Below are 24,889 nucleotides of genomic sequence, written 5' to 3'. Positions count from 1 at the left end.
AACATGCGATGCTCCACTGTCCACTGCTCCATGGCTACTGAAATGGCATTGTATAGCGAGGTCATTCACCACACTCTCCCCCCTCTCCCATCTTGGCTGAGCGTGTACTAGCAATTCCAAAAATGTCCGGTTCCCGGTGGTCACCCTTTATAAAAGATTTAGTTCGGGTAAAAGCCATTCGTGGGGAAAAGACTCTTGTGTACAAAGTGGACATGAAGGAAGCTGCAGAATGGAAGGTGCTCGGCTTTCTAAACAAAAAAGTAAAAAGCAAGGGAGTTCCTTTTCCTAGTCCAGTCCAGATCTGTCGAGGTTTTCCGTAAAGCGAAAGGACGGCATTTTGGAGAAGCATGTAATCGGGGAAAATAGCATTGTCCCCGAAAACAGGTTGGAGTTCTGGAATTCTCTCCCTACTACAACAGATAATGATGGTCATTTAGATAATGAAAAATAATTTAAAAAAAAACATGTAACTAGCTAGGAGAAAATGTTGGTCTTTCCGGTTGTCGGTGTTTTTGTGTGTTTTAGAATTAAAACTGTATAATACGTATAACTGTTTCGTTGCTGTTACTAACAGTTGGCTACAACTATTAGCAGATTGATACAGCTGCTAATAAAGCTGTAGTTACCCGAAAGATCAATAGTTTGAGAAGTGCATTTCGTAAGGAATTGAAAAAAGTGGACAAATTGGTTAGTGGTATGGGTGCAGATGAAGTTTACCAACCCAAATTGTGGTATTACGACCAATTCTGCCCTGCTAAGCGAAAAGACCGTAACTGACAAAATTAAGGAATTTGAGGTTAGAGGTGATTTTTATGTTATTGACAACGAGGAATCCAAAAAAATAAGCTAAAAGACCGTATCTACAACAGTTTTTGAGATAATCAATATGAAATATACCGTAACTACACTTCAATTCTGAATTTCTAAGCCAAAACACCGTATCTACTATGTCTAAGCAAAATAAACGTATGTGCGGTGCAGATACGGTTGTTTTGCTTAGTCTCGTGCAGATACTGTTTTCTTGCTTAGAATATCTATTACGTCACATGTAGTTACCCATTTGGATTAACTTTTGAGACGTGTGCAATTAAGCTTGACTTTGTTAATAGTGTAACATTACAGTGTAAAATGACATCAAAAAACGCAAAATGAATAACTAATAACTATTATACCTCAGCTGATTAAGCCGTAATATAACCTCAAAACAAAATTGGGTACTTTGGGATTATACCGACCACACCAGTATGAAGAACACAAAAATAGAAATTTATAGAAACAAACATGATAGAACGAAAAAACAACTCTTCAATTACAAAATTATAAACTTACAAGCATTTCCAGGTATTGTGATCGGTATTGTTGTCGCTGTTATCTTATCTTTCTCGAGAATCCTGATTACGGCAGGCCGCGCGGCATCATTGCACGGTACATCATTGCCTTTCCATTACAATTCAATTTATATTTCTGATTAGCCCCTCTAGAATTTGATATTTTACTGATAGGTACTATCTCGAGGGATGTTTTTCTTTCGTCGACATCAGCGCGGGGCAGCACCGAAGGTGCTGTCGAAGCCCGCGCTGATGGCCGGAGGCACTCGCATTTTGGGTGGCGGAATGTGATCAAGAATAAAAACAAGTTTTGAGTGTTTTTTTAATAAAAAGTTTAGTTTGGTAAATGTTTGTTTTTGTTGAATTTTTGTGTTTGGAGAAATGTAGAGGTAAAACACGGAAGTACAACAAAGCGATGCACCAGCTGAACGGGCGGCGAGACTCTGCAATCACGTTATCTACTAGACGCTCGACTTTGACCTCTGTCTGAGGATGGGGAGGTGTTTGCGATAAGACAATTCCTGTTTTATATTGACGAAATATTGTTCTACGCTAATCTAGTAATCAGTAGAAACGAAATGTGAAATAACGATTCATGTCTGGGTGTGGTCGGTATAATCCCAAAGTACCCAAAATTGTTTAGGTTTGAAGTGAATTTCTTTATAAGCTCTGAATTTGTGATTGGACTGTGAGTTTGAAACCTTGAGAAGAAGTGTTTGATTCAGATGGTTTAAAATGGGTTATACATGTAATGTGTGTAAGAAATCATTTTCTAGATGCGCATTTTTAGTTCATAACTCTGACAGCAAATGCAATCCTGCCCCTAAGGAAGTTTTACCAGTTAGGCCTAGGCCTAGTACATCAACATCGTTTGAGCAAGTAGAACAGTCTCTGCCATCTACTTCTAGTAATGCAGATGTAAGTACAATATTGATTAGGCCTACCATAATATAGTTTTAATCCTAGGCCTAGAAATAGAGCTTTTAAAACAAACTTAATTTATCAATATGCAGAATTAGTCTAGATTAAGCCACTGTAGCCTAAATGCTTTTTGTTTGCTGGTCCCTGCAAAAATTATTTACAAAATTATTATTTTTTCAGCCAAGCGCTCCTACAGTTCTTCAAAACGGATCACTTTTTATGGTCGTCCACTTGAACAATGAGGAAACACGTAGTAGGCCTTATGCTAATTTAACAGAAGTTGATATCAGACATGAAGAGTCTACGACAACTACAGATAATAAAAAGGTAATTTGCTTAATCTACTATGCCCTATCAAACTGATAGCCTAAAATATATCGGTAATATATATTTATTTAATTCAGTAAATAAAATAAATAAGCGAACTAGTTGAATGTAGGCCTACCAACGCCTCATATTTTGTTAGCTTTTGTAGGGTTATGCAATGTTGTCTATAGGCAACTTTTATGTTTGATTTATATCTTACTACTGTCATAACTCATTGAATTACCAAATATGTAAATTGCATAGGATGAAAATATAGCCTACATGAAAAAATATATAAAATATAGCCTTAATGAAAAACTCATTTATTTCACTTTTTGCAGAGCTATGAATCAAATGAAGACAATGCCAGTGATTTTATTGAAGATTTGTTTGATTTATTGCCTGAAGCGGCAGAAGAACAACAGCTACAGAATGTCGACGTGCTGTTTGACATAGCTCCAGATTTGGTAGAAAATGTTGCCATTGTAGTTGAACAAGTCAACCCAATAGAAGTAGCGCCAACAGAGGAACACCAGCAGATGGAGACAGCAGAGTCGAACTTAGAACATAATAATACAGCTGCTTTGCTCGAGGAAACAGATGAAGCTCCTAAAGGGTTCACCAAAAATGGGAACCCGAGGAAAAGAGCTGCGCCGAGGTGTAAAGAAGACATTAAATCAAAACGTGAAAAAAATAAAGATAAACATGCACTTCAGCCCCCATGTAATAATACATGTAAAAGAAAATGCACGACCAAACTTACAGAACACAGAAGAATGAAAATCCACGAACACTTTTGGGCTATGGAGGAAAATGAGAGAAAAGTTTTTATTTTAGGGCACATTGATAAAAGCAAAGTTAAAAGGAAAACACACCCAGAGGAAGAATCAAGGAGGGGAAAAACATTCTTTTACTTCCTTACAGACAGTGACGGAGCAAGAAAGATGGTTTGTAAAACATTTTTCTTATCCACACTCGGCTACAAAAAAAACAATGACATGTTCATTACTAATGTTTTGAACAAATCAACTGATGGCGTTTTACCGAAACGCGATCAACGGGGAAGACACCCCCCACATAACCTTGTGGATAGGAGTATTATCAAGGATCATATTTTAAAATACAATCCATGTATATCACATTATAGGAGAGAACATGCTCCTAACAGGAAATATTTGCCCTGTGAACTGTCAATAGCAAAAATGCACGAAGAATTAATGAAAGATCACGAAGCAGAAGAAAACTTTCATTGTTCATACGACTTGTATCGAAATGTAATATCAGAAATGAACATTTCCTTTGCAAAATTGGGCCACGAGGAATGCGTTTTTTTTTTTTTTTTTTTTTTTTTTTTTTTTTTTTTTATAAGGGGCAAAAAACGCTGAGGTTATCATTGCCCTCAAGAAAGAATTGACACCTACTCGTATCTGGTAGTGTCAATTAGGTGCATACAGATTACATTGTATATAACAAAAATAGGAATTACAACAAGTAGGTGAGTAAATAATTTATACTTAAAACTAGATAACAATAAATATAACAAGGGAAAGACTGTAGAGAGGTCTTAACCTATATAAGGACTAAAAGATAAATAGAACATAAATAAGGACAAGGTACATAACATTAATTAAATAAACTGTAAAAACTTAACACAATTTACTGCCACCAAGTTAGCTGTAAAGGGGCTAATTTGGCAGCTGTCAAGATAAATGATACATAAAATAAATAATAAAATTTATAAATATTAACAACAATAGATAATCTGAATAAATAAGTTTAAAATTAAATTATGTTTTATTAATCAGCGACGTTGCATTCAGAAAACACAGCAATCTTTGAGTTGCCGTCTTGTCATCACAAAGAATATCGTTCAACGAAGCCGGCAGATTCGAGTTGCGCCTATGTACCGAATAGCGAGGGCAGTCAACAAGCACATGTTTGACAGTAATGACAGTGTCACATGTGTTGCAGACCGGAGGATCATCTCTACTCATGAGGAAGCCATGTGTGAGAAGCGTGTGGCCTAGCCGCAGGCGACACAACACAACCTCCTCACGACGAGACAGGCGGTTCGCTGTTTCCCAGAGTCCAACGCAGTCTTTAATAAACCGTAACTTGTTGTTGACGACTGCCCGCCAATCGCTATTCCATTTGGCTTTCAGTTTGGCCTTCACTACCGGGGTAATGTCGGAAGAAATCATCCGTGCGGTGTAAGGCTGGAGTTGTAATGCTTCCTTAGCTCCTCTATCTGCCAGCTCGTTTCCGGATACTCCAATGTGTCCAGGTACCCAGACAAGAAAGACAGCAACACCTTCGGACTGAAGGGAAGACAAAGAGTGCCATATTTCGCGGATGATGATGTGTTTTGAAAACATGTCGCTGATGGCTTGTATACCACTAAGGGAGTCGCTGCAGATAACCAATTTTTTAGTCATACAAAACGTTATATTTAGGGCCTTTTGGATGGCTGTTAATTCGGCCGTGAAAATAGAAGAGTCGTTGGGGAGACGAAATCCGTATCGTCTTACCCCAGTAACGAAAGCACATCCAGTTCTACAACGTTCCTTTGACCCGTCAGTATAGACAACATCGCAAGGTGCGAGGCTGCCTAGTATTTGACGGAATTCTTGTTGGTAGACTGTTTCTGGAGTGGAGACTTTTTTAAACCTAGAGAGATTTAAAATAATTTTTGGCATTGAGACGCTCCAGGGTGGGATATCACATTGATGAACGACTTTAAACTGGTATTCGTTTAGGCCTATTTCATAAGCGTAGGATTTGGCCCTAACGCCTAAGGGTGAAGGAAGATTTGGTCTCGCTAGGAAAGAATTATAGAGTGGATTTCGCAGGACCGGTTCAAACGCAGGGTTTTCTGGCTTCCCTGAAAGAGCGTGAACATAGTTTAGGGACAGTTGTTGTCGTCTATGCGAAAGAGGGGGTTCTCCCGTTTCTGCGAGAAGACTGTTAATAGGACAAGATCGAAAAGCTCCAGTGGCCAGTCTTAAAGCAGAATTATGGACTGGGTCAAGCATTTTGAGAGCACTGGGTCTTGCGGACCCATATGCTTGACATCCATAATCTAGACAGGAACGGATGGTGGCTTTGTAGAACCTGAGCATGCATGTCCTGTCCGCCCCCCATTTTGTTCCGCTTAAAGCTCTCAGTATGTTCAAGCGCTTCATGCATCGATTTTTTAGATCTTTCAGGTGAGGCACCCAAGTTAGCCGGGTATCAAATGTGAGACCCAGGAATCTGATATTGTCACAGGTAGTGATTGTCTGACCCAGCAAAGAGAGCGTTGGCTGCTCAAGGGTACGCATTCTGGAGAAAACGATGGCTTTTGTTTTAGGTGGCGAAAAAGAAAAACCCGTAACTCCGCACCACTGCTCAAGCCTGTTGATGGTAAGCTGTAAAGCTCTCTCCCCCACCGCTAGCTTCTTTGTAGAAATGTAAATAGAAAAATCATCTACAAACAAAGAACAGCGCACAGGAGGGGTAACGCAAGACGATATGTTATTGATTGCAATGGCAAACAGAGTACAGCTTAGAACGCTACCTTGTGGAATACCATTTTCCAGCGTGAATGAATCGGAAATGGTTGTCCCAAGTTTGACCTGTATGGTTCTTTCCGACAAGAAGCCCTGTATGAAAGAAACCATGTGGCCCCCTACACCCCAAGATATTAAAGCATTTAATATCCCCCTTCTCCAAGCTTTGTCATAAGCCTTGGAAATGTCAAAGAATACCGCGATCAACTGTTTTCTTTTAATAAAGGAATTCAGGATTGCCGATTCCAAGGCAAGTAGATGGTCACTTGTAGACCGGCCTTGTCGGAATCCGCACTGGGAAGGTGAAAGAAGATTATTTTTCTCCAGAAACCAAACAAGACGTCTGTTGACCATCCTTTCGAATACTTTGCAGAGACTGCTAGTAAGGGAAATTGGTCTATAGCTTCCTGGAGAAGTTCTATCTTGGCCCGGTTTTTGGAGAGCGATAATGTGAGAGCGACGCCAAGAATTAGGGAATGTGTTTTCTAAATATATTCTATTATATAATTTCAGAAGATCTTGTTTTCCATCCTCCGTCAGGTTCCGCAACATGGCATAATGTATGTTATCGGGACCTGGAGCAGAATTTGATGTCGCCTTTAGTGATGAATCAAGTTCATCAATGGTAAAGGGAAGGTTTAAAGGAGAGTTGTTATTAATATTTAAATTTAGAGGATGTCTTTCTGTATTTGTTTTGAAATTTTGAAACTCCCTATTGTAAGATGACGTTTTTGAAATTTCCGCAAAATGTGAGCCGAGTAAATTGGAAACTGTCAAGGGATCAGTTACCACATCGGTACCATTTTTCAGAGCAATAAGAGAAGGTGGGGAGGTCTTACAGCAAACAGATCGAAGCTTCCTCCAAACATCAGATGCAGGAGTAGTTCGTTTTATTTGATCTGTGTAGTCCAGCCAGGACTGCCGCCGTCTCTGTCTAAAAACCTGTCTTGCTTTTGCCCGTGCTCTTCTGTACCTACTTAAATTTTCTTCATTCGGTGATCTGTTGAACTGTCTTAAACATTTTCGACGTTCCTTTAGAGCCGCCGAACATTCTTCAGACCACCAAGAAACCTGGCGTTTGTTTGGTGAACCTGAGGATTTTGGAATGCTTCGCTCTGCGGATGTTATAATATTAGATGTAAATAATTCAGTGGCTGTATTTATGTCGTTTAATTCGATATTAGTAGTTTGAGAAACTATGTTCTTTTTGTACTCGTTCCAGTCAGCCCTCTTAATTTTCCACCTGGGACACCTGCCTGTCAAAGACGGAAAGGATTCAAAAGCCACGGCAATGGGCGCATGGTCACTCCCTGACAGGTCGGGAAGTACGGACCAATGCACTCGAGTTGCCACGACCGGACTGCAGATTGACAGGTCGATTGCCGACCATATGCCAGTCCTAGGGCACATGTAAGTGGCCGACTCGTCATTGAGAACGACCGCTGCCACTTCATCCCACAATCCCGCAACCATGTTACCCCTCCGATCAGAATGGCTGGAACCCCAAGAGCGATGATGTGCATTAAAATCACCAACCATCAAGAAAGGAGACGGGACCTGGCTGTAGAGATCACGTAGATCATCAAGAGATAAATCAAAAGGGGGAGGTGGAATATATATGGAGCAGATGATTAATTTAAAAGGAACATCGATTGCTATTGCTACTGCCTGGAGGTTTGTGACGATGTTCAAAGCTCTAGCATTAACAGAAGAATCTGCTAGAATAGCCACACCTCCACAGGCAATTTGTTGGTGATGATCTAGGCGAAAGATGTCATAACCATTTTGTTTGAAATGAGTATGAGGAGACAATTTAGTCTCTTGTAGGCAAATAAATTTAGGTTTTCTTGTCTTTATAAGTAGTTTTAAGTCTTCAAAGTGGCTTCTCAAACCATTAATATTCCATTGTAACAGCATTTTATATTATATTATATATTTTATTTTGTGCTAGTTCATCGTAATTTTTTTTCTTTGTTTATATACAGGACGGAAGTTACCATGAACAGTTTGGAACTCCGTCTGCATCTCCAAAGGGTCCTCAACCATATCATCATCAAGTGATAATTGTGAGGATCTGGACGAGGATGAGTTAGTCTTTTTTACTAGGGATTTGGATCTATTTTCTGCTTTTTCTTGGATATTCTTTTTTAGTTTGTCGGCGAGTTTTTTCCTCTCTTCCAAAGATAAGGTGGGTTTCGTATTTTGTTGCACCTTATCCCTGAAAGTAGAAGTAGCTGTTGGGCGAGCTTGAGTCTGTGTGTTGGATTTAAGGGGCGTGTGGACTGCTTGGGAAGGCTTACTGGTGGATGCCAACGGATGTTGTCCGGTACCGGCTGCAAGCTGTTTAACCAAAGCGGCAACCTGCTCTGTTAAATTGAGTACCATACCTTCTAAAGCAGTACATGACGGGCACTGCGCGGATTGGACGGGGGCTGAAGCAGCTTCGGAGTACGAGACTCCCTTTTTAGGGGTTGGAGCGATTCTTCTCCTGTACTCTTTTCGGGCTTCATTAAAGGAGAGTTTGTTAAGAGTGACAATCTTCAATACTTCCTTTTCCTCTATGTAAACTCTACACTCCTTCGAGGTGGCGGCGTGTTTGCCCTTACAGTTCACGCATCTGACGTCGTTCTTGCAACCTTCCTCTTGGTGGCCTTCATCGCCGCAACGGGAACAAGTCTCAGGGCCCGAGCACGTCTTAGTAGAGTGCCCGAATCTCTGACAACGGAAACACCGCTGCGGATTTTTGAAGTATGGCCGTACAGTCAGGGACAAGTACCCAGCCTTAATAGTTTTTGGGGTTGGGGAAATGCAAAGGTCAGAATTAGACCAGGAGTAGGAACCTTTCTCCCATTCTCCGTCCGAAGCATCCTGACCACATCGGTCACCATTTCACACTGCAGCTCATCCTTGATCTCCTCCTCACTACACTCCATCAGGTCACGGCAGAAGACGATCCCCTTGGAGGTGTTCAGTGAGGAGTGCGGTTGAACGACGACTTCTACCTGATCAAAAAAGCTTGTCATCTGAAGGAATTTCTTGGCTTGGATGTGGTTGGCAGCCTCCACCAAGATAGTTCCATTCCTTAATTTGCTTACGGATTTAGGCTGACCGCCTGAGGAAACAAAAGCCTTGTTAATAAGGAAAGGACTAACCTTCGTAAGAGTTTTGCCCTCATCCTTATGACTCACGATTAAGTATAGTGGAGTAGGAATGCTCATATTTTCAGCTCTTACTTTTTCTTCCACTTTCCTTTGTTTGATATACGATTCATTTTCAGAATCTGACAACTGTCGCTTTTTCTCTGGATCGTTGTCTCTTCCTCCAAATTCTTGCCCTAAGGGTGGAGTGTTTTGAATATCCATAGATAAGTTCACCAGCGCATCGTGTTTAGTAGTGCGGGCCGATTCACCGGGAGCGGGCATGCCCTCGGGTGTCCCACAAACCGTAGCTTGGGGGACAACCCTACCTCAGTTCCCCGAGGCCCGGTTTCCATCGATTACCAAGCCGGGAATACGCGCACAACTTGGACTCGCACGTGGCAACAGGGGCTCCGACACCCCTGCCTACTGAACACTTCCTGACCAAGGACCGAAGTGGCTGGCTTCTGAACCAGTACATGACTTACGCCTCGGCAGAGACAAGCTCACATCAGCTCTCACCGACACCAGATAGGGCACCTAGTGCCGGCTTAAGCACTCCCAGCGAGCCATGCACTGGAACGGTCAGAGGACGGGTACTTTTACCCTGGAGGGGGATTTGGTAGGAATTAAGGAAATGGTTAGGTGGGTGTGGGCAGTTTAACGTCATACCCAGGACGTACGAGGAATGCGAAAGATGTGAAAAGTACAATCTACACAAACAAGATCATGGCCAAATCGATGAACTTTTGTGTCCGGAATGCAATGAATGGAAAGATCATAAAAAGAAATATACTGAAGCCCGAGAAGCATATGAAAAATCAATTGATAAAGACAATTTAGATAGTTATAGGCCTTCTGGTACAGTTGTCTACACAATGGACTTGCAGAAAGTAATAATGTTGCCTCACATTGAACAGTTCAAAGAAGCAGTGTTTACTCGTAGAATTGTCCTTTTCAATGAATCATTTGTGCCTGTTGGAAAAAAACCAACCATGGATCCTTTTGCATGCATCTGGCATGAGGGAATTTCCGGTAGGAAAAAGGAGGACATTGCGAGTGCATTAAATTCTTTTATCATGCACAAAAGAGATGAAAAAAAAATATACATTTGGATGGACAATTGTGCAGCCCAGAACAAAAATTGGGCTTTGTTTTCCTACCTGACAGGATTGGTAAATTCAAATGATATTGAAGCTAATGAGATTGTTTTAAACTATCTAGAGACAGGACATACATTTATGTCTGCAGACCATTTCCATCACCAAGTTAATAAACAGGTAAGCAATGATAAATTTGAATTTAGAACCTATTATATTACAAGTACCTCTACTTTTATAATGTAAATGTTATAAAATTAAGTAATCTTTTACGTTTCCACTTTCGGCGCAGCTTTTTATTTGTTTCTTTTTCCTTAAGTTATTCAATTTTAAATTTTTGTATTGTTTCAGATAAAGTCAAAAGGAAAAATGTATGATTTTGAAGACTTCAAAGATGCTGTCAAAGCTAGTAACTCTGGAAAGGTTACTGTAAAGAGTATGGAGCATCAGGACTTTTTCACAGAATTTAACTATTCTTCACAGTATAAAATTATGCATAAAGTTCCTCGTCCATATCTTAGTGAAATGGTACATGTTCTTTTCCAAAGAGGATCTTTTGACGTGTTCTACAGAAAATCATTCAGTGGGGAAGTCTTTCAATTGTCCTTTTTAAAAGCAGGATTTACGAAGAAGAGAGAAGTTCCAAAACCAAATACAAGAACCAGCCCCAGAGGTGTGAACAAAGAAAAGAAACAAGACATTATTAAAAAACTTGTGCCTTTGATGCCTCCCAACAGACATGGCTTTTGGGTTGATCTAGCAGTGAGTGAGGAGCCTGATCTAATCACAGAACATGACATTGACTGAGTTGTATAGACAATATTCATGTAAATTTCTAAAAATGTGTGTAACTTTGTCATCATAGTAATTAGAAGTCTCATTTTATCATTAAAACTAACACTAGATAAATATTATGTGACTTGTTACTGTGTTTAGCCCTACAATCATGCTGTTGAAATCGCATAGAACAAGAAGCCAAAAAACCGTATGTGGCAGATACGCTTTTTTGGCTTAGAATCGCTTAAGGTACACTTATGTAACTACAAGTATTTAAATGATAAATGAATTTTTTTACTTCATAAACTATATTTTTAGATTCTGGATACAATATTACAAATTGCCTCAAAAAACCAGAACTTAATATTTAAATCTACTGCTTGGCAATGAGCAAAAGAGTAAAGTCAGCCTAGCTCAAAATAGGCCAGATGTCAGATACCCTTTTCTTCCTTAGCAGGGCAGAATTGCTATCCCTAACAGGCCAAGAGACACCAATGACTGCAAAATCCTCCTTGGCAGAATCAAGTGGTAATGAGGTAAGTAGAAATTATAATTTTAAGATGTAATTATAAATAAAAAAAACTATTTTAGAACAAACAATTCTGGGAACTGACATGTGTTTATACGCAGTGAAATCAGCTGTAAAATACCGTAAGTATATTATAAAATAATTAAACGAATCCTTCAACGATTCGCATATGAAAAGTACATGTTTCATAATAATGTAATAATATTAATACTGTAACAATTATTATAATAGCCCTATCAAGTTAAGCGACAGGTTTAATAATACAAGTGCAACTTGATGTTATTTTATTTCATTGTATGACAAAGGTTTGCATGGACAGTTGTTGTTTATTCTCACTGTTACAAAAAAATTCCTAACGTCAAATGCGATGATTTGTTGCTTTACAGTACTTGTGGTAAATGAAAATTTATAAACAAAAAAAACCTATACATTACTGGATGTGATTGTCTTTAGGCGGATTAAGTTAGAACAGTAAAGTGAGCTTATGCATATCTGTCTTGCCACTCAACCTTTCCGTTACCATTGAAGTACTTTACAAATGCATCCCTCGTTTTCTTTCCATTTGTCTCTTTCGCTCTTTTTCGATTTCTCTGCAGTTTCCTACGCTCCTCCATACGTAGTCCAGGAATCAGGACGCCTTCACTCTCTTTGTCCAAGCAGTCAGAAGGGGTGTACTTGTTGGGTGACGTTGCTCGCAAAAAGTTGTGCAGAGTACAGCAGGCAAGCACAACGTCTGATATGCGATCGAGACGCAAGGTGATAGGTTTTTGTAAAACTCCAAACCTAGCAACTAAAATACCAAAAACATTTTCGATAATGCTCGCGAGAACCTGTAGTTACAAATTCGTCACTCATAGTTCAACACACTCGCATTGAATGGCTTCATCAAGTTTTCTCTCAGTTCAAATGCTTCGTCACCAATGAACACAGTCATATGGCAACAATGTGCCATCAGCCACACTTGGTTGTGGTAGTCTTAGAGTTTTCTTCACCATTTTTCATACAAATCACAATACGATAAAACACCTCCACCAGAGACCCGTCCGTTTACACCAAAACTAAAATAGTTCAATTTGTAGTCGTAGTCAGCGACACCCAGTAAGACTTGGCTGTGGAACTTCTTGTAGTTAAAAAAGAATGATCCACTTCCAGGTGGAGGAAGTATAGGAACATGCTTACCATCTATGGCTCCCACGCAATTAGGGAAGTTCCATTGTTCATAGAATCCTCTTCCAATCTCCTTCCACTCTTCCTCGGTACTGGGGAACTGTAAATTAAAAACATTGCATTAATTACTTACAAAGAAGGCAAATTTGGCAACTTTATAGTTTCTATACGAACCTAAGAATTTAAAAAATTTCAAACTGTAGGAAATAACGCCCCGATTCCGAATATGATAATTTTTTTTACGTCGGAAAACCCCGGCAAATCTGAAAAACGGATTTTTTTCTGAAGTTGTTCATGTTGGTACTCAAATTAACGTTTTTCCTATGTTCCGGGGTTTTCCGTAGATATCCGTCACCAAAATTTATCAGTTTCGGAATCAGTGCGTTATTTTCGACACTTTGAAAAAAAAAAAATTTTTATTTGTGAGGTATGTATGGAAAGTATATAATTTACGCAAATATTGAAATAAAACGCAGCATTTCTAACTTACAATATGGTCATACAACAAGTTGGGGCATATTACGGAATTTCCGCACCAGGATTGCTAGTATTGAATTTATTTTCTCTTTTTAGGATTCTGATATTGATGACGCCGGTAAATTAACTATCACTGCTTCGACGCAGCATGAGTCATCCCAGTTATTAAACAGCTTTAAAAAAAGGTAGAAGATAAAATATTGGCCACTGTTGGTGATAAGCTTGCTGATATTAAACGTGAAGACCAGTTCGATATATTTGGAAAAAATGTTGCTGCGAAACTTCGATTTTTACCCCAAGAACAGCGCATATACGCAGAAAAGAAAATTAATGATGCACTTTTCGATGCGGAGGTTGGCGCTTTACAACAAATATCGACATTTAACATGTCCAATGCTTTTTTCCCACCTACACAACCCAACTATCAACAGCAGACATCACAATCTCAGAGTTTACCAACCCAGTTCCCAGGTACATCTGACGCACAGAACTTATGTCAGTATTATTCTAATTATGTTCCAAACACACCACAAAACTGAACATTATTTTTTGACTTTTCCCATTTATAATTTTTGTGACGTTTAAATATGAGCCACACTCGTATATTGTGAATTTTTGAGCATTTAAAACTTTTGCCAGGACTTAAAAGGAGTGATGTTTAACATTAAGGAGTTTTTTTTTCAATTTCTACGAAGTTTTTAATTTTAATTCGTAAGTGTACGCTATCTACATGTTACTGATAAAATTTACCTTGTAGACATTATTTGTTACATGACTAATTGTGTCATAAAACATTTTTGAAATCAAAAACTTTGATGACTTACCTTGCAGTATTCCTTCTTTAACACTTTTAACAGGGCATTGCAGGTCTCTTCTATAATTTTGCCCAGTGCTTGTGGCGAAATTAGGGTTCAAAATTTCAAGCCTTCCAATGACCTTCCCGTTGCTAAATAGCGGAGGGTTGCTGTAAGGCGTTCATGGGGCGTTATTGCTGTTCGCATGTTCGTATCTTAATCAGAGGAGAAACACGAGATAATAAGTCCAAATATGTATCCTCGTCCATCCTGAGGTAATTGTGCCAGTCTTTTGGATGGAATCGCAGCTCATCCAAAATGTTAATGTGTGAGTATTTAGCTCGTTTTGAAAGCCAATCCTTAACCCATATATTGCGTTTGATTCTGCGCTTTCTTCTTTTAACTATAACACATGCTACTGCTCCTCACATAAACAATAATTCATCATCTGAATACATGATCAAACACAGAGTGGTCTACACACAGTCAAAATAAACATGTATCATCAAAACGTAAAATAAAAACACAGGCCCAACTCTAATGGCGTTCACGGCGACTCGTGGATGGCAGGTCGAAATGACACACAGAAGTGAGCGTGTGGAGGCGATTGTTGCGTTCAGTTAAGGCTGAAGTACACGGGGCGTGTTTACAAGCTACAAGCCGGCGAGTTGGCGAGTGCGCTAGTTGTCGAGTACACATAAACATTCCACTCGCTCAGTAGCCAAGTAGCTGGCGTGTAGAAATATACCTGCTGTTTGTTGTTTCGTAGTGGTTTCCTGTTGACAAAATGAAGTGGAATGCGAATAACATTTCGTTGTTTTTACAACTGTATCAACAGTTTCCGGCATTGTGGAACATTAAAGATAAAAATTACTGCAACAAATCGTTGAGGGATATGGTGTTTAAACAACTAATGTCTGAACTGGAAGAAAATCAGTTGTTGGGGCAAATGGATAAAAAGCAACTTACGGCAAAAATTAAGTCCATTAAAGATGTCTACAGAACGGAGTTAAATAAAATTGAGAAAAGTAAAAAGAGTGGATGTGGGGCAGATGACGTTTATGTGCCAAAACTAACCTGGTTCAACGATGCATGTTTCCTGAGTGAGGTTTTGGCAACAAGAAGCAGTCAATCAAATTTGGTAAGTAAATGTATTTACATGTTATTTTTAAATTTGATTACAAAAAATATTTTAAATACATTCTTTAAGGCCTTTTTAGTCCAACTTTCTCCCATTGCCAGGGTAGAGGATTTTCTTCAGTGAAATATTTCATGAACTGTTGTCTGATCTGTATTGCTGTTCTGTTTGGATTGTTGCTGCCCAATGAGGTCACTGGTCGTAAGGTGTTGGCATGTAACCTCCACTGACCAGGTGTTACTTCTCCTGTGTTTAAATCTTCTCTGTCCAGTGCTTTTTGTGGCATATAGTGGTCTGGGGAAGTCTTTCGCAACCAGTTATGCAAACTGCAAGCAGCCAAAATAACTCTATCGATGGTGTCGGGTTTCAGCTCAATTGCTTTTGAGAACACTCGAAAACGCCAGGCAAGTACGCCAAAAGCATTCTCTGAAATTCTCCTGGCACGGGATGTGCGATAATTGAACATTTTCTCTTCATCACTTAATCCATGTTTACTAAAAGGCTTCATAAGATCGGGCCTAAGAGGGAAAGCATCATCTCCGATAATAACATGGTCCTCAGGAAACCCAATTGTTTTATTTTCCATTGCAATGTTCAGAGAACTATTTCTGAACACTGCACTGTCATTGGCTCTTCCATTTCCTCCTACATCAACGTAAGTGAAGCAATAATCAGCATCCACCACAGCAAATAGTATGATGCTGTAGGTTTTCTTATAGTTGTAGTATACTGAACCTGAACCTGGAGGTCTTTTAATAAGAACATGTTTACCATCAATCGCTCCACAGCATCTAGGGAAATTCCAACGTTGGAGGAAAACCTTTTCAATTTTTGTCCACTCTTCAACAGTTGTGGGTACCTGAAAATGAAATATAGTTTATAACAACTTTTTTGCTACGGTATTAGTCCAGTCAGTGACGGTTTTTAATTTCCTTCTTTGTAATAGCTAATTATATATTTGTATTATATTAAGGTTTGTTTTTACATTGGGGAATTTTAATTCAGAAGCTAATTACAAATTTTCATGAAAATCAATGCTACTCTAAAACATTAGGAGGTACAGTAGAACTTCGATAATTCGTAGTTAAAGGGGCCGAGGATTTACTTCGAATAGGAGATCGAATTATCTTTTGCTTTTTTCTCGGCTAGAGACACTCGTACTCGGTTCTTGGAACTCAACTATGGTACTGAATAACGATACACATGATGCTTTCAGTCCTAAGTCCTAGTATGATGCTTACAATCCTAAACAACATGAACGAAAATGAGGCTCAAGTACGAATTATAGCATGTTCTGGCCTACATTACTACGTATTATAGAAGTTACGACGAACTGAGCCCATCTGGGCAGCGAAATTACTACGAAATAAGGAGGGGACCGAAATGCATTGTTTTTCTACGAATTATAAAGGTTATTTCAAGGGACCGAGGTTTTACTACGAATTTTGGGGAAGTAAGAATTATAGTGGTCCGAATTATCGAAGTTCTACTGTAATACAGTATTTTTACTGTCATTGACTGGACTATAAATAATGCATAAAAATTACATACAATTATTAGCAGTTTTTGTCCTTTTTTAGGATGCAAGCCAAACTGATATTGCAGAAAAAGATGAGGAAGGGAACTCTATTGACCAAGATGAGCCTGACATCGGGGGAAAAATCACTGCTCAATCATCTGAAATTATGAAGCCACCTGAGCAGCCGAAAAAAAGGTTAAAAAAAATCAGATAGTATACCAGACAAAGAAATAGCTCAAGCTATCCAAAAATTAGATGAGATAGCAAACAAATCTACTGAGGACAAGCCATATGACCTGTTTGGCAGGTATGTCGCATCAGAAATGCGTCAGCTACCTAATCGGGCAGCCATCCTGCTACAGCAGGAGATACAAAATTGTATCACTCGTAGTAAGTTAAACACATTGGACGATGAATCAGTTCAACATCAATATGACAAATTTCCTTCATTGCAATCTCCTCAATCAATAGCGTCCGTTTGTTCTTCAAACGAGGAAGAGGACATATTGAAAAGAGCAATGATAAATACGTTTGTAAACATTTAATTAATATATTATGTATCAAAAGCATTTCATTTTGTTCAAGATAAATTTTTAAATACAAGTTTTGAGATTGAGAAGTGTATATTTACCATCCTTTTCCATATTTCAAACCAACGTTACTTAATACAAGGGCAAAATGTTCTTCATTCATGCAAGTTTTGAAAATAAAAATAAGATAAAATATTTACACTTACATTAATAAATGGACGAAGCACGCAACGAATCTCCGTAAGTACATGTGGTAAGAACCTGGATATTGTTGTTTCTGGAACTCGAAACAGGTACTCCAAAGATTTAAACGAATCACCAGTCGCTAAATATCGTAATGTTATTTCTAATTTTGTGGTTACTGGAATCGCCATTCTCATTGTCGTGTCCTGCTTTGACAACTTTCCGCGAACCATTTCCAGTAGCTCATCAAACTGTTCACCTGTAATTCTTAACATATTTCTATAGGCTGCATTGTCTTCGTTCTTCAGCTCTTTCAGTAATGTATGTGATGCACCATATTCAGTACGTCTTCCTACCCACGGTTTCACCCACACTTTCCTCTTCTTCCGTTTCGCGTTTTGTCGTCTAATTAACTCTCTTTTAATCACTTTTGATAGAACTAAAACTCCCGATAGAACTAATTCCTCCGACATTTTAAAGACCGTTCTACTCGTTGCTTCTGGACAATCCACAAGCTACTGTGAGTACAATTGGCTAGTTTACAATCTAAATCGCTCAAAAGCCGGCGAGTGGCGTGTAAAGTCGCCGGCAGAGTCAACTTTTTCAAGAGCTTTTTTAAAAGCAGCTTTTAAGCGAGTGCAGTGAGTACACTGGGCTAGTTTACGAGCTGCTTGTAAAAAAGCCGGCTTGTAGCTTGTAAACTCGCCCCGTGTACTTGGCCCTTTAGAAGTGAACACACCGAACTGACCGTGTGTAGCCCACATATCTTTAGGGAAAACCTTTTGCACCTCTACACTGCGCATCACGTCTCGCGCAGGAAGCCGAGTCGCTCCGACCAGCCACGGAAACGCCCGATTTATCACGTGTAGTGACAAGCCTAAAAGATCAAGCCATTGCGATCTGTCAGTGAAACTAATTAATTGTTTGTGTACCGTTTTTACTGCATGTATATTATTTAGTTGGTGTAGTATTTTGTATTAATTGTTTTGACTGTTGCAAACATGTAGTGTAGTTACAGTGTTTCATGGTTAACGCTTTAATCTTCAAGTAGGTAAATAAGTACCGGTAGAGCAGTTTTAGTTCTGTTTTAGCGAGACGTCGCGTCGTAGTGTTTTGTTGCAACAATCGTCACCCCCCCCCCACACCAGCAAATACTGCAAACCTTGTTCTTTTGGCGTATGTGTGTATATCATTCGGTAGTTGTAAATAGTGTACTTTAGAGTGTATGGGATTTATGTAGAAATTGTTGTAGTAATATTTATTAGTGTTTTGTTTTAATTTACTATTTTAATCAGTATGCCTCCAAATTTTATTTGTAGATTCTGCGACAAAGTATTTAACAGACAATTTTGTTTGAAACGGCATATGAGAAATGTACATAATGTAGATATAAAAAAGGACATGAAAGGAAATTTTCGCTGTCCAATATGTCAACATGTTGCTACTAAACTTGAAGGTTTTGATCATCACTGCTCAGTTGTGCATGATATAAATTTGAAACGAGAGACCTTGTATTTTGAGAGTGTGAACGCATTTGACTTGTGGTTGAAAGAAACTGAGCGCATTTCTAAAACCTGCTTTGTAAAGAAAAAATCCGATCCAATTAAAACTAACAGCGATACAGTTATAAAAACAAGTCATTTGCATTGTAGTAGGTCTGGGGTTTTTAACCCAAAACCTTCTAAGGAAACTAGAAAAAGAGAACTAAAAATTCAAGGTACGAGGAAAATAAATGGATATTGTCCTTGTGGCATTAGGGTTACCTATTTTAATGACGGGAAGGTAACAGCGGTGTATTGTCCCAGTCACGTAGGGCACAAAACTGACTTGGCACACTTGAACTTATCACTAGAAGAGAGAAAAAGAATAGCTTCAAGTATGGCGAGCAAAATTCCATTCGATGTCATACTTGACAATGTGCGTTGTACCGTCAACAAACAAGAGTTGGACCGAGTCCATCTTTTAACCAAACAAGATTTATACAATATTGAGTCAGAGTTTGGTTTAGATGAGACTGTGCGACATAAGAATGATGCTGTCAGTGTAGATGCGTCGGTACAGGAGGAGAACATGTCAGCCAAGAGTTGTGTCTTGTTGTATAAACCACAAAATGAAGTAGTTGAGCAGTACACAACTTTCAAAAAAGAGGATTTTGCCCTGGGAATCATGACTCCCGCTCAAGAAGAAATGTTAAGAAAATTCGGCAGTGACTGTGTGTGCGTTGATGGGACCCACGGACTTAATAGTTATGATTTCGAGGTCGTCACTCTAATGGTCATTGATGATATGCGACAAGGGTTCCCATGTGCATTTTTTATTTGTAGTCGCATCGACTCCGAAACAGTAGGCACATTTTTCTCTTTCATTAAAGAGAGATTAGGCGACCAGCTGAAGCCAACGGTGTTCATGTCTGATATGGCCGACTTATTCTACAATGGATGGCTACCAGTCATGGGCCCTGTAGAAAAACGCCTTTACTGTACATGGCACGTGGACAGGGCCTGGCAAACAAACCTGACTAAAATAAAAGAAAAAGAAAAAAGGTTAGAGGTTTACAAAAAACTAAGAACTTTGCTTCAAGAAACTGATCAAATTGCTTTCATGAAGATGCTACCGTCGATAACAGACGCGTTGTGTGAAGATGAGACCACTAAAGAGTATGGCGAGTATTTCAAGTCTTACTATTCACACTACTACATGCGATGGGCGTATTATTACAGGATCAATGCAGGGGTGAATACGAACATGCATCTTGAAAGTATGCACAAAACGATAAAACATTTGTTTCTGAAAGGAAAGACTGTAAAACGACTAGATAGGGCTATTCATGCCATCATGCAGATGACGAAGCAAAAACTCTTCGATCGATTAACAATATTAGAAAAAGGCAAATTAACTTCAAAGTTAAAAGATGTACGATCTCGCCACAAAACATCGCTAGAAATGGACGCAAATCTGATTGTAAACTACGGTAATTCCTGTTGGGAAGTTGCATCATCATTAGGACAAGTCTACACCGTGAGACTTGTAAACCCGGACTGCAACTGTCGCATTGAATGCAAACATTGTTCTGCGTGCATCCACAGATACAGCTGCACTTGCATTGACGCCTGCATAAAGTGGAACATGTGCAAGCATATTCACTTACTTTGCCGGAAATTGAAGTCTGTGGAATCAACCGCTACTCAAAACACTGAAAAGTCAGGAGATGAAGTGTGCAATCTACAAATTGACATTGATATGAGTAATACCTCTGGCGCAGAAAAAGCCGCAATTTTAGAAGATATTGGAAATACAAACACAGACAACAGTTCTGCACTCGAGGGTAAAAAGATGCAGTTGTTAGACAGTTTCAAATTAATAGTAAACCAAATGGAATCCATAGAAGAAGTCAAGACATGGGAGCATGCTATTAAACCACTTCAATTAAAACTTAAACCTATAGGCAAGGACAGCAACTGCTTAGTGACGGGACCTTCGTTTCCCGATGTGAAGTCAGGCAAAAGCAAAAATATCGATCCACAAAGGCGATTTCTCTCACTTAAGAAAAAAAAGAAAGCAAGGATTTCAAAAAAACCTACAAGTGAAGAGTGTCAACAAATTGCTCTAGACGCCCTTTTGCCGAAGCTGACAACAAAGTTGGAGGAGACAGGTTCGTAGTCAATTTAAAGTTATTATATACATTTGGGGAAAGGTAAATTTGTGAAATTTAATTGTTTTTTTGTTTGTTTTAATCTAAAAGAAATTTCTTGCCAAAAATTACAATGTGGGTTTGTCATGTTACGTTACTAAACTTAAAAATCTGATAATTAATTTACATTGTCTTCTGTACTCCTGTAAATTGAAAGGAGGTCGTCGAGTCTATTTCTTTAGAAGTAAGTCTATACTTAATATCTTTCAGTTCTAACCAACAATTTTATGAAAATGATTAATGAAAATAATAAGTGTAAAACCTAACGGCTATTTCTATTTCTAGGCAACTCACAAGAAATGGAATAAATCAAATTGCAACGAAAACCACCTGTAAATATTTGTACAAATTTAGAAAATTTTACTTAAATAAGAAATTGTTGAAGTTCTACAGTAGTCTTTAATGTAAGTATTACTACTATCCATAATTGTTATTTTAAAAACAAGTGTATTGCTATGTTAATAGTTTGGTATTTTATTTACATTTGTAGTTTACATATTAAATAGTCACAGTAATCGCGTTTTATAAAAAGCGACGATAAAGGTGAAAACATTACTAAAATTATCATAATAAATAGACTAAAGAGAAAATAATGTTCTCTGAACGCGTATAAATAGCATTATTAATCGCATGTAGGATAATATGTAAGAGCCGAAAGCACGTGATAGATCGGGCGTTTCCGTAGTAAGTCGGAGCGACTCGGCTCCCTGCGCGAGACGTGATGCGCAGTAAAGAGGTGCAAAAGGTTCTCCCCAAGGATACGTGTGTAGCCCGGGGTCCACCCAAGCGGTCCAAGAAACAACCGGCCCAGCTCCGCCCATAACAAAAATATAGCTATTCAAGAACAGAGTTATGAATATTTAACTAACCAATAGAAATTTAGCCAAGATGAGGCAAGATAAGGCAGCGTTTCAATGTTTCACCTGTAACTGAGTATCAGGCGCGCAGAGATGGATAGAGGTTCAGGTAGCAGAACCCTGGCGATCACCGATTCCATCACAAATAACTGGTGATCGATTAAGGCGGGCAGTTTGAATGAGCCTCACTGTTTTAAACAAACATATGTTAAATAAACCTGCGCCGATATATTTATTTCTGAACATAACATTTATAATTTCTATAGTCTTTAACTGAATAAGTTGGTGCTTCTAACTGGGTGGATTTTTAATAATTACATATTTATTGTAATTTATTTTAGTGAATTAAAACTTATAATCTAACTTATTTTGAACACCGTTAAAAACATAAAAAAGGAGTAAGCTAGGAATTTTTTTTATTATTGGGCCAGGAAAACACTTTCTGCGGCAAAGTTTTGGATTAAAGTACAATTTTAATCTGTATCTTAAACGTTTTTGATAGGAAGTCATTTTGCAGCGTTTATAAGCGATTACAAATAAGTATTCAAGCTATCATTACAGTTTGAATACTGGTTATACCCACTAATTAAAACAAACTTATTTCACAATCGTGTATCCAAACTACTGCCAATGGCGCTGTGTAGCGGGTACAACGGTTATCGCAAGATAACTGGATCAAGCAACGTCGAGCGTGGCTGCTGCTTGGATGAGTGACCGCTGAGAGATCCAGTCCTTGCAAGCAGCCCGCCTGCCCAATCATTGGTGGTGGTTCGGAAGTCACCTTTAAGCCGTTGGTCCCCAGTTGGTGTTAGAGAGGGCTTCTTAGCCCTCCACCTGGTAGAATAAGACATCTTTATTGTACTTGTTTTTCAAATGAGGGGAACTGGCGCGGCACTGACACTGGACTCTCGACTTCTGTTCTCAGTTTGGTGGAAGCTATTATATTGAGTCACACGTAATTATCATTATAATAATATAAGAACCATATGAGAGCCACAAGTATTGGAATTTAGGTCATTATTTCCAATTTGGCTATTAATAGTACTAACGTGTATTAACTATATTTAACACAAACACATCAGAAGAGTTGCATACAACTTTGTACAATAGTACACTTATTTATTACTTTAAATGAGATTCGCCTCACGAATATCTTCTAAGTCAAATTGTTGTATTGATTGATATTCATTAAATATTTGTCCAGCAAACTTCTGACATGGTAATAAAGGTGATTCGTATTAATGTTATAGTTCCTATGGCAATGTTTATAATAAAAAGATTATACAAAAATCAAACTAATTTAATTGCATGAAGTAGTCAAAAATCGATCTTTGACTTAATAAAACTGATTGTTGGTTGACAACCAACAAATGGTGGATAGTTTTTCCTTAATAAAAAACCTAGTTTTTTTGGTTTCACTCAGCGCTTTTACTGCTAATATTACGCTTATTATTTGGGTTCTATAAAATACATACTTAGGCTGTATGAAAGTTTGTTTGTAACTTTCAAACCTTCTGCTTTTTGACGGTTGTTTAATTCTTCTACATACTTACTATGCCATATTGCGATTCAATTGTACGCATGTTGTGTGCTAGTTTGAGCAGTGGCAAGCGTCTAGCTAGTAGAACAAATACTTTACGCCCTATCCCTTTAATTTGAAAAAACTGTTGTGAAGGTAAACAACCAATCGAGTTTATTTACTTCAGAAATAGTTTATTTACTACTAGTGCTTGCTCCATCGAAAGACTATTTAGACGTGTTACTGTGTCATTTCCAGTATTATTAAGATATAAAACTTCTAGATATAAAAAATTAACAACTCACATTAATAAATAAAAGTATCCCTTAGTAAATTAATCAATATTCCCAAAACCGTCTCCATCTCTGCAAACCCAGCTATCGCCATTGGATTGATCGGACCGGAATATTAGGAGAGCAGGAAACTGTACTAGTTTTAGCAATGTTTGTAGTTGCCTCTACAGGGCTAGACCGGTTCAAGAATAAAGGTTTCTAGACGTATGAACAAGATTTCTTCTGTTCTTTGTTTATTTTCTCATCTAATGTAACAGGTCAAATTACGACATTTGAATATTCGCGGGGAATTGGCAGACTGTGACGTCAATGAATCGGCAGACTGTGACGTCAGTGAATCACATGTTGTCGGAATTGAAATTTATTTAACTAATAACGAAGAAATGTTTTTTGCAGCTAGTGATAAATCACTGCCTCGTTTGCCTGGAGCACAAGGCAGTGATGATGGTAGCTGTTCCTTGCGGACATCCCGCTGTCTGCGAGGACTGTGCCCCACAACTGGAACGGGAACATCGGTTTTGCGTAGCTTGTAGGGCTCCCGTTGAACTCTATTTAAGGTTAAATAACCTACACTGATTTTAAATAACCTAGGGTAATCATTTATTGTAAATAGTTGTATTTTAGTTTTGTTGTTGTTATGTAAATATATTTATTTTTAACTAGCTGTTACCCGCGGTTTCGCACGCAATTTTCAAAATCGAAGTTCTTATATTGCTTAATAAAAGCACTTATGATGGAGTCCTATGGAAATTTTAAAACGTAAGTTGTCATGCTGATGGTATATATTATTTACGTTCATGGTAAATAGTATGAGAGTTTAACTTAATTCGTATATCATGTTTTGTAAGTGTAGTAGCATTTCTGGTTCTAATTATACATATATGTCCCAGCGGAGTCTGCATTCTTACCCTGATTAAGAAAATAGAATACACAGGTCTCGGAAACCAACTTCTGTCTAAAAGCGTCTATTTCTAGCCTTTATCATATATTTCAGCAAAAATACATAATTAGGTAGGGTCGAGAAGCATACTTCGGTTAATAAGTGCGTACTTCAGACCGTTTAAATTAACTTACT

General features: G+C 38.5%; 2 protein-coding genes across 2 annotated transcripts; both read left to right on the top strand.

The window, feature by feature from the left end:
• Positions 1-734: 734 nt before the first annotated feature.
• LOC124371504 lies at positions 735-11,147 on the top strand. The gene is made up of 6 exons (XM_046829855.1): positions 735-1,209; positions 1,963-2,246; positions 2,430-2,576; positions 2,897-3,874; positions 9,927-10,520; positions 10,692-11,147. The coding sequence occupies exons 2-6, from the start codon at positions 2,064-2,066 to the stop codon at positions 11,145-11,147; spliced, it is 2,358 nt and encodes a 785-aa protein (XP_046685811.1). The 5' UTR covers positions 735-1,209; positions 1,963-2,063.
• Positions 11,148-19,332: 8,185 nt separating this feature from the next.
• Positions 19,333-24,347, top strand: LOC124371503. The gene is made up of 2 exons (XM_046829854.1): positions 19,333-21,106; positions 24,211-24,347. The coding sequence occupies exons 1-2, from the start codon at positions 19,333-19,335 to the stop codon at positions 24,345-24,347; spliced, it is 1,911 nt and encodes a 636-aa protein (XP_046685810.1).
• The last annotated feature ends 542 nt before the right edge of the window (positions 24,348-24,889 follow it).

This window comes from Homalodisca vitripennis, unplaced genomic scaffold (assembly GCF_021130785.1).
Source record: "Homalodisca vitripennis isolate AUS2020 unplaced genomic scaffold, UT_GWSS_2.1 ScUCBcl_1494;HRSCAF=5199, whole genome shotgun sequence".
NCBI lineage: Eukaryota > Metazoa > Arthropoda > Insecta > Hemiptera > Cicadellidae > Homalodisca > Homalodisca vitripennis.
Note: the sequence above shows the minus strand (reverse complement) of the source record. Positions and strands in the feature narration are given on the sequence as shown.

What these genes read in the sequence shown, in the direction of transcription:
- LOC124371504 (XM_046829855.1), top strand. Translation starts at nt 2,064, where the DNA reads ATGGGTTATACATGTAATGTGTGTAAGAAATCATTTTCTAGATGCGCA. An exon ending in CTACTTCTAGTAATGCAGAT is followed by an intron (nt 2,247 to 2,429) that starts GTAAGTACAATA and finishes TTATTTTTTCAG; the next exon opens with CCAAGCGCTCCTACAGTTCT. An exon ending in CAACTACAGATAATAAAAAG is followed by an intron (nt 2,577 to 2,896) that starts GTAATTTGCTTA and finishes CACTTTTTGCAG; the next exon opens with AGCTATGAATCAAATGAAGA.
- LOC124371503 (XM_046829854.1), top strand. Translation starts at nt 19,333, where the DNA reads ATGGCGAGCAAAATTCCATTCGATGTCATACTTGACAATGTGCGTTGT. An exon ending in AACAAAGTTGGAGGAGACAG is followed by an intron (nt 21,107 to 24,210) that starts GTTCGTAGTCAA and finishes TGTTTTTTGCAG; the next exon opens with CTAGTGATAAATCACTGCCT.